A 10,577-nucleotide genomic window follows, 5' to 3' on the forward strand; every position below is an offset into this window, starting at 1 on the left:
TCATATACCTAAATGTAAAAGTTGCAATAAAACCACTAGAAGAAAACTACTATAGAAGAAAATCTTTGTGACCTAGGGTTAAGCAAAGACTTCTTAGATATACTAAAAACACAGTACATAAAGAGTAAGTTGATAAACTGGTCTTCATGAAATTAAAAACCTGTACTCTTCAAAATGTGTCATGAGGAAAAAAAGATAATTCACAGACTGGGAGAAAACATTTCCAAATCATCTAATAAAGGGCTTGTATCCAGAATATAAAAAGAACCCTTAAAACTCAATCATAAGAAGAGAAGTAACTCAATTTAACAACGGGCAAAAGATGTGAATAGATATTTCAAAAACAAAGATAAGTGAATGACTAATACACACATTAAATGATGCTCAACATCATTAGTCATTAGAGACATACAAATTAAAACCACAATGAGATAGCACTCCACACCTAAATTGAGAGGCATTCTCAAGTAGATCAACTTTAAAAAAAAAAGTTGAATGGAAGGACAGAATCTGGAAATTGGTATTCTTAAAATTATTTTTGCTGACCTATTCTTTGGAAAGCTTTTGTGTACCGCCAGTGGTGCACATATCATATTTGAAGACCACTGGTATAAGAAAACAAGAAAGATACGGTGGCTTAGACAATAACGCTTAACAGGATTTGATGATCTGGAAAGGTGTCAAGCATGAATGAGGCTGATGTTAGGGGGGCGGGGGAGTAGTTAGGGCTGGAAAAGGAGCTAATAGGAAAAAGGTGAGGGAAAGAAGCAGAACTCTTTTAAGAGTTTCTGACAACATCCTCCATCATCATCATCATCATGATTCTGATAGTCCCCAGCACTAGCAAGTAAAGTGAGGAAGATAGCCTCAGGCAACACGCACAATGTTTTTATCATTTACTTGACTCCCCCACAGGCTCCCTGCCCTAGCCCACACTGACAAAAAGGCACCATGCCCAGGCAAGTCTCTACATTTCCCTTCAAACACTCACATCTAGAAATCACTCTGTAGCAAGTAACTGGACCAAAGCAGAAAACTGTACCAAGCACAGGTGATCTTCCCTTTTCCCCTACATCCTAATCTGATGTACTCAAATTACAGTATTTCTCACACTGTAATAATTGTTTACATGCTTGCCTCTTCCCTAGCCCATTAGAGACTGACTTCAGACAGACACTTACTCATCTTGCAAGCTTCAGCAGCCAGTACAGCATCTCACCTACCCTGCATCAATAAATGTTCAAAGAATGGAAGACTAGGCTTGTTAATACTATAAACTCCAACCATGCAATTTAAATATCTTTGCCTACAAAAGAACTTTTTAATTTTTTTTAATATATCATGGGCAGCAAATGTATTTTAAAACCCAATTTTTCTTTCTTAGGAGAGCCACTAATCTATAATTAAGAACCTGATATGTTATATATCTAATCACCTTTTACATACATGGGAAGCGGCTATATAAAAGAAATGTGTTGTAGTGAAAAGACCAGCGGACTAGATAGAAGCTAGGGAACCTGGTTAGGGCTAGTACCAGACACTCTGTGTCTTCTCAGGCATTCAGTTTCCACCTGTGTGAAATGAAAGGCTTAATGTGCAATCTCTAAGCACCCTTCAAATGTTAATACTTAAGAATCTTTAATCTGAGTGTTTAATGAAGGCAGGAGGCATGTCAGTCGCTGAGTATCCCTAACATTTTGGTACCTCTTTGCTAGAGATCAAACTAAATGATACTGTCAATATTCATTCAGTACTTCAACTCCATGAACAAAAGTAAAAAGAATCTCCTTTTGAAATCAGGAACGTGACTTTTTGATTCTAATAATTCAACTCTTAAAGCAAGCATTAAATCACACATCATAGGCATTGACATAATAAACAAACTAGACGCTTACCTGCCAGGAAACTGCTCCTAAAATCGCTGTTGCAAGAAGACTAAAAAAAACTAACTGCTCTGAAATTAAGCAAAAGTGACGCATCCCTTTGGATGCCATGATTCTATCAAGGCTATTGTTATCTACCCTGTGGGTGAAATATACTTTATGGCAGTCATTTAATTTGGTATGGAATCCCCAAAGAGTTAAGAGAAAAATAATATGGCAAATCATCCAGAAAATTCCAAAAATGGAAAAGCCTGGTATTACAAAATACCAGAGGTGAGTATCTCTAAGTTTAAATGCTGAAAGAATAAAAAAGGTAAGCTCAATCATTCCTGTGAAAACGACTGAAAGTCTTCTGCATATTCTTCCACGGTACAAAAAGGGTTTCCACCTTTCAGTCACTGAAAGTCCACTAAAATAAATGTCAAGGAAAGGGTCAGTTATCAGGCAGATAAAAAAACATGCAAAAGCAACTGGATTTTTGGGAGTTTCCAATGAGGAGAAAAACAGCAAGACTGCAAAAATAACTAAGTTTGGAATAGCTAAGAAAGACTTCATTCTCAGGTCAATAATCAGCATGGCCAAAGCTACAACAAGTAAAATGACACTCAGAGACTTCTCCACCAACATAGTTGTGCTGGCAATAGCAAATCCAACAAGTTCCAGAAATTCAACTGTGGTTAGTAAAGTGGGTCGATGACGGACATACCCAGAAATTCTCTCCACCAAAGCGCATAATATCCTTAGTACTATGGAAGTTAGAAGCAAATATTTGGTTGACTCTTCTTTCACATCATTTTTAAAGGATGAATTGTCAAGAAAACATAGGAGGCCAAGCAAGAATCCAAACCAAAGATTGGAAAGACTTAAACTTGCTGCTTCCATTGAAAAATAATAATAGAGTATGCTGGCAATTCCAAGAACGAAAAGACCAAGAATAAAAATTACCAAAATTAAGGAATTTGCTGTTTTTTCCCATCTTACATAAAGACCTAAGCATATAGCAACCAATAAATTGATTCTGGCTAAATAGCCAAGATAACGCACTGAAGAATGCATATTCACTTCCCTGTTGACTTCTTCCAGTCTTGTCATTGCTAAATACAGACAATGACTAAAGCAGTAACGCAGTGATTTACACATGTAATCTGGCAATTTGGGCTTTCTCCCCGTGGTACAAAAATTAACTGCTTGTTTTTCATCCAGCAAATCCAACGTATCTGTAACTCCTATTTCAGCATTTCCTCTGGTGGAATTTTTGTTTATCGTGATCTAAAAAGAAGAAAAAATAAGTCAGTGTTAATTTTATATAATATATATTTTATCTCTCTCTTCTTTGTAGAAAATAATAAATGAGAAATAAAGTTTCTTTTGAAACTCAGTTTTAAATTTTACTTGCATGTATCTTAATGGCAATTGTTTCTGGTTTAAAAACTCAGTTTATCCATATAAAAATGACAGTGCTTTCTACTTAACATATGCTAAGAAGTATGACTAAATCACCACCAGTGAAACTGTTTTTCCAAAGACTAAGCCATTCTTCCTTCAATGGTTAGTTTTTCAACTACAGTGTGTAAATGTGAGATATTCAACCTAGCTTAGATTGTAGAAGATGGATCTGGCACAATCAAAAACTACTCAGCAGCTAAACCGCATGATGGGCTTCATCATTACAGCTAATTTGAAAAGCACTAGTATCCAGTAATAGCAACCGTTCCTACCTAAAATCCTCTCCATCTTTTTACAAGGCAGCTCTAACAGGCTATAAAATCTTAGTCTTTACATTGTTTAACTAATAAACTTACCAGAAGTAAAGTTTAACTGCATTAAAGTTAGTCCCTAAAGTTAACCCATAATTTTCCCTATACTTTGATCTCTACTAAATTACTTGGATTATCAAACCTCCTTTCTAGATCTAAATACTATCTCTGTAGCAAACCAATTCCTGAACTTTCTAGTCAAAATTCTGAAGTTAGAATGCTAACCAATATTTACTGTAAGTTAAACTTTATATATGTATTTTTAAAGATTTTATTTGACAGAGAGAGAGACAGCAAGAGAGGGAACACAAGCAGGGGGAGTGGGAGAGGGAGAAGAGGCTTCCTGTTGAGCAGGGAGCCCGATGCGAGGCTCGATCCCAGGACCCTGGGACCATGACCTGAGCCGAAGGCAGACGCTTAATGACTGACCTACCCAGGTGCCCCTAAACTTTATACTTTTACTTTTAAAAAGTTAACAATTATTCGTCAAAGAACCCAGATAATTATTTTAGTCTTTGAGTGCCCCCACAAATTGCACTTAAAACATGACAATGGCCAAAAAATGCTTTAACTATCTACCAGATAATTCTTCAAAGTTTATGTTATACTGTTTCAGAACTGATCCATTCAACAGCTCATGGTCACAATAAATATCCATGGAGAACTCAACCAGACAAAAATTTAAAAAAATGACTTGTTTGCGATGAGCTTATTTATACTTTCTTAACAGTAGGACACATGAGAGGCACCTGGGTGGCTCAGTTGGTTAAGCGTCTGTCTGCCTTCGGCTCAGGTCATGATCCCAGAGCACTGGGATTGAGTCCTGCATTGGGCTTCTTGCTCAGCGGGGAGCCTGCTTCTCCCTCTGCCTGCTGCTCCCCCTGCTTGTGTACACTCTCTCTCTGACAAATAAAATCTTTAAAGAAAAAAAAAAAATAGTAGGACACTAAAAGAAAGACCCGACAGAAACATGATAACCTGGAATTAACCCTTAATTACTCATTTGGCTGGAGAAGAATTTTACTGAGCGACAATCTTACAGTCTCCGGGATGTTCCAAGTACTATTACTAATTCTACTTTGCACTAATTCTACTTTAGCAAGTGTATTTTTTACAGATAAACCTATTTAAGTATTCTGATTTTCCTCAATTACATTTTCATCCCATCATTTCTTAAGATACCATACACCGCTAAAAAAATGTCTTCCTTTGGTATATTTTGCCTTTACCTTTTTGCTTATATGTAAGACATTGATAAAATCTAGAGTGCTTTGCATTTTTTTTAACATCACTCCTGTAATATAATCGTTCAACAAATAGGTTGGAATACAGATCCTCAAAGGGTTGATGGTACAGTCTGGGCTTAGACAACTGAACGCTGCTGAAGAAAAAAACAATCACACACCAGGCTCAATGGTTGCCACGCAATTCACGAGACATCCTTCTGTTTCTTTGGTCAACACTCTCCCATTTTGTGACTATTCAACCTCTCTCCCTTAGCCTCAAATCTCTGACACCCACTTCCCACTCACTGCACTCTCACTAGATGACTGCCTCCAACAGAGTTGTCAGAAGAGAGCTTACCGGAGTTGCCGACACCACAAACCCACCTCTACCGACATCTCCGGATACAGAGGATACGAAGGATGTCCCTTCCCTGTCAAAGGCTGAATCTTTCAGACATACTGGCTATCTTTTCCCCTCTACCTCTTCCAGAACTTCACAATCTCTTCGCTCTTCAAACTCCCACTCTTCTCTTATCCATTAGCACTTAAACACTTGCAAAGCTCTTTTTAAAAACAATACCAAAAAAACCCAGAAACAAAAACAATCTTCACGCATCCCCATCTTCTCTTCCAAGTTCAATCTTCTGTCCTCTTTTGACAGCTATTCTACGATTGCTTCACTTCTCACACCACTCAACAATGGTTCCTACCATACAACAAACTGCTCTGCCAAATTCTAAAGTGACCTATAAGCTCCTAAAACCAATGCGTACTTTTCATTTATTATCCTGCACTTTCTTCAAACAACCTTTGACATTGTTGACTCCTCTCAATTTCTGAAACCTGCCCTTCCTTTAGCTTTCAAAGACCAACCTCCAGATTTTCTTCTAACTCAGTGACCTCCTTCTCCATCTTCTTGCAGACTCTTGATTCTCAATCCATCCTTTGGATGTTCAATCCCAGGCCTAGGTTTTTCTCTCACTGTACACTTTCTATGAGCAATCTCAACTATATCCATGTCTTCAATTATTCTCTCTCCCTAATTATATACATATATTAATCTGTCTGATAGAAATAAAAGCACCAACTCTCTTAGAGGTAAAACCCTAGAAAAAAGGTAAACAAGGGCGCCTGGGTGGCTCAGTCGGTTAAGTGGCTGCTTCAGCTCAGGTCATGATTTTGGGGTTCTGCAATCAAGCCCCACGTCCAGCTCCTTGATCAGTGGGGAGTCTGCTTCTCCCTCTCCCTCTACTCCCACTGTGCTCGCTCTCTCTCAAATAAATACTTAAAAAAAAAAGAAAAAAGGTAAACATGTAAATTATACCCATAACATCCATATCATAGAATATATGCAACCACACTGTCAAAATCAACATGCAGAATATTTTTAAATGGCTAATTTACAAGTCTTTCCACATTCTGAACTTCTTCAAAGGACAAACTGGCTGCATCAGAGTAAGACAACAAAGCAACAGAATCTTTTCAACTGGTCTGCCATTACTTGATTCAATGAGAAATTACTTGTGAGACAGATAAAAATGGAGCACAGAAGAGTCAATCCGCATAGGGGAACTCCCAGAGTCTGTTTTATAAAACCCCACATACTACTCTAACCCTCCTCTCCTTCACCACCTATATTTAGTCCTCACCAAGTCCTGTCCACTCTTCTTCCTATACACATCTTAAATGTTTCTATTTTCCATCCCCAAAGTCAAAATCCCAGTTTTGGCCACCATTGTCTCATGCTTCAATGTCTCCCTATATCTACCTGTGCCCTCTCCAAGAAGTGTCCCTTTTAAAATAAAAAATTTGTTAGTCCACTCTGTTCTGTAAAAACCCTCAAATGGCTTCCGAGCATCTTAAGCAATAAAGTCTAAACTCCTTAAAACGCCTTATAAGGCTCTCCATACCAAATGTGAATAACTTTCCTGCCGCATCTATTTTCCTCTTTTCCGCCTGAACTTCGTATTCCAGCCATACTGACCTTTTCAATTCTGAAGTGCATCACTGCTATTCCCTCTCCAGGTACACTTGTTCCCTCTTCCTAGACCCATCCCAGTCCTCACACCTGGCTCACTCCTACTCTTCAGGTCTCACTTAAATCATTTTCTTGGTGAGATTACCCCTGACTCATTTATATGATCCCTGCACTTCTTCTATAATAGCAAAATGCTGATTGTCATTTGCTTAAGGTCTGCATTCCCTACTAGATCACAAGGTCTCTGAAAGTTTGTCTTTAATACTGTGTACCCGTGTCTTAGCAGAAAATCTGGCACCAAGTAGATATTCAACAAATACCTGTGAAAGAAATAGGGACTAATACAGAAATAATTATATTTAATAACAATGCCAGTTATTGGACACTTAGTAATACATGGAGACTAAAGTTGTATAATATCCCACAGCGCATAAGTAATAGAACTAAGGGACAGTCCATGAATGTTTGGTTTGTTTCTCTTTTCGCCTTACTTCAGCCTTCACTTAATTCATCCAAATTCCTCCAAACCAGTGCGTTCTCTTCCATGTCCTACCTCTAGGGCTCAATAGAGCCACTACAGACACACTCTATCACTTGCATCAGCTTTGGACTCAGACACTATTTCCGTCCCATCTAGAAGCGTCAAAAGCTGAAAGAACCAGACTGAGCACCTAAGGTCGGGGAATTCCCGTGCTTTGATTCAATGAATTCACGTTAACTCTTTGGGCCCACCACATACGAGGAGAATGGCAACTTAAATATCCAATCTCTTAGTACTGGGGCACAACAGCAATTCTTCCAGAAAGAGCCCGCCTGTTCTCTACCACCCCTCTACTTTGGGAGACGGCAACGACAACTGGGGGCCCAACTGCCTGGGGAACCGCGGGGGATGTGGAGCACCCCACCTTCAGCCTCCAACCCCCACCGTCAACTACTCTCGGGGCAGGTCTCGCAACCTCGGCCCCGGGTGACCGGCTGTGCGGAGCTAGGGGCTCGAACTACGCAGAGACCGGGGCGGTGTCTGTGCTCAGGTCTTGCCACCCCGCTGTTCACCCGACCTCCCTACCTGACTCGGCCGCCGCCACCAACGCTCTCTCAACCCCGGAGTCGGCTCTGGGGCCAACACAGTAAAGGGAGGGCCCTTGGGGCTGAGCTTGCGACTCGGATCTGGGAGGCGGCACGCCGGAGGAGGGGGGGGTGTCGGGGGCCCGAGGCCACAGGCACTAACACAGGCCAGTCTCGTTGGAAACTTTCTCCGTTACCGGCCCGACCGCGGCCGCCATGTTCCTGCCGCCGGATCCGCGACGGTACGGAACGCCGCCGGGGTCAAACCGCGCAGCGCTTCCTCCCTGAGGCCCGGCCCCCTCCCCGCCCAAACTCCCCGTGCGGCCGCCGCCCCAGGTGTGCCCGGCGCTGCGACAGCACGCAGAGCACCTCCCCGCCCCCCACCTAGGGTGCTGGCTGAGTCCGGCCTCCGTCGCCTTCTGGGACCTAGGATCGGCGGCGAACAGGGAGCGGGAAGACCACGAAGGATCACGTAGACCGTGCCCATGAAGCCTTTAGGCCGCCGCCTCGGGCTGGACGGAAAGTGGGACAGGACGGGCGGGATGGTCCACACGTGGGCTGCAAATACCGCAGGAGGCGTTGCTGTTCTTTAGTATGTGTGGCATAATGCATGGCTTTGTGTCCGCTGACCAGCAGAAGCCCAAGTTCCTTAGGCTCGCCTTCAAAGCCCTTCTCGCCGCCTTTTCTAATTAAGACTCGTTTTAAGTCACTGCCTGGGTCTTTACCCCACCGACAGCGCTGAGCTCCCCAGGCCTGGCCTGTTCCATTCCCCTTCTTCCACCTATCCCTTACACGTTCACCAGCCTTTCTTTTCTTTCTTTTTTTTTTAATTAACATAGAAAGTATTATTTGCTTCAGAGGTACAGGTCTGTGATTCATCAGTCGCCCAGGCCTGATTCTCATTTGTACTCTGAACTCCTTGAATAAACGTAGGGGGAGGCAGCACTTCACAACAGCTGAGTCCGGTGGTTTTGGAGTTTGGAACCTGGTTGCTCCTCTTTTCTATGTGCAACCTGTGTTTCTCTGAAAAACAAAAAACAAAAACAAAAACTAAAACTTTCTTGCAAAGATATTGTGTAAACTATTTTTTTTCTGGCAGAAGGTAGGCCTTCAAAAAGTATGAATTCCTTTCCCCTCTCTAAGAGGCCCTCCCTTTCTGCCTGCTTTCTATCCCTCCCATCATTTTCTGCTCCTTGTAGCTCTTAGGTCAGTTAATCTCTCTGAACCCCAGTTTCCTCATGTGTTAATTGGATACTAATAACACCCACCTTACAGGGTTGTTGTAGGGATTAAGTGAGATCATGTACGTAAACAAATACCTTAAAAACTAGATGTTTTATCCCCTTTAGAGTAAAGCCCAAAATCCTTCAAGAGGTATGGACAAGTTCTGTAGCCTGGCCCTTTTTTACCTCCAGCGTGATCTCCCACAACACTCCCCCAATTGTCTGCACCCCAGTCTGCTTTCATTTCCTCAAATGCCAGGACATGTCCAGTTTTGCTCACCATTAAATCAGCCTGGTGTAGTACCATAGTTGGTACTTAAATATTTGTTAAATAAAGTAATAGTACACAATAGGCCTTCAACAATCACTAGTTCTCTCCCATTTTCTGTATCATCTATACTATTCCTATCTTTGCTGATAGAATATGAATTTCTTCATTTTCATTTAATAGGTGTTGGGGGTTTGGGGTGTGCCGCAGATCAATAGTGATAAAGCACTCTCAGACTCAGATTCCTCCTATGTAAATAAAAAGTGTGAGATTCTGTCCAGACTCCTGTCTTAACTCTAAAAGCAGTCACTAGCCAACTCCCAAATCTGTAACTCTGGCTCTTTGGGGGAACACGTGTCACATTGCCAACTACCTGCTAGATGTTTCTACTTGAATTGCCATCACTTCTAATTCGACTTACCTTTAATGGACATTTATTTATACATATATATTTGGTTGGTTGGTTGGTTGGTTGGTTTTGTATTCCCACCATCTGAACCATCATTCTGTGTTTGGAGAATTCCCCACGTTAGGAGTCTAGTGGCTGAATCTGAAAGGCCACGTACTTGTTCTACCAATCATGTTCACCAGCTGGGAGCTGTCGACTCAAAAAAGCAAACACAAGCAAACACAGAAAGCCATGCTTCCTGGGTAACTGCAGGAGTGTAGCAAGGTAGGCTCCTGGGGCAATAGTAAGAGTGGTTCTAGTGGTTTGCATCCAGCATCCAGAATTCGTAGTGTCTGTGACTCAGTATGCTTGCGCATGCCTACGGCAACCCTAGAGCCCTCTCCCATCAGTTCAGTGTGTGTTGTTACCGGTTGTACTCTCTGACCACGCAAGTCCAAGCTCCGTTTCCAGCTGTCCTCTGAGCTACCCACTAGCCTCCAATAAATTTTTCTGCTTAAATCAGCCACAGCTGTTTCCTGTTCCTTAGCATGAAGGTCCCTCATTAAAACAGTGCTTTTTCATCTTCCTCAAACATGATCCACAGCCTTGTGACCTTGAAACTATCTTTGATGCTTGCTATCTTGTCAGTATACTTTAAAATACTGCAGTGAGATGTGTATGTGTTTGAGAGTTAACTTTCATCTGCACACTCCAGGGTGGATAATTAGCATTTGAAAGACTAATCAGGAATCTTCACTATAAAGTTGGGTGCACAAGTGTTTCCACTAT

The 10,577-nt window shown here is 41.5% G+C and overlaps 1 protein-coding gene across 2 annotated transcripts in view; it reads right to left on the minus strand.

Annotated features, from left to right (window-relative positions):
* TMEM168 (transmembrane protein 168) overlaps window positions 1–8,182 on the minus strand; it is a 30,203-nt gene extending 22,021 nt beyond the window's left edge. The window contains exons 1-2 of one of the 2 annotated variants that reach the window (XM_036066413.2): window positions 7,911–8,182; window positions 1,896–3,152 (exon numbers count right to left, since the gene is read on the minus strand). In XM_036066413.2, coding sequence (XP_035922306.1) covers window positions 1,896–3,023 — 1,128 coding nt within the window. In that variant the 5' untranslated portion in view covers window positions 3,024–3,152; window positions 7,911–8,182. The remainder of the gene's footprint in view (window positions 1–1,895; window positions 3,153–7,910) is intronic. The other variant, XM_036066411.2, reaches the window with a different exon arrangement.
* Window positions 8,183–10,577: the final 2,395 nt, after the last annotated feature.

The sequence above is a fragment of the Halichoerus grypus genome, chromosome 12, assembly GCF_964656455.1.
Source record: "Halichoerus grypus chromosome 12, mHalGry1.hap1.1, whole genome shotgun sequence".
Classification (NCBI taxonomy): domain Eukaryota; kingdom Metazoa; phylum Chordata; class Mammalia; order Carnivora; family Phocidae; genus Halichoerus; species Halichoerus grypus.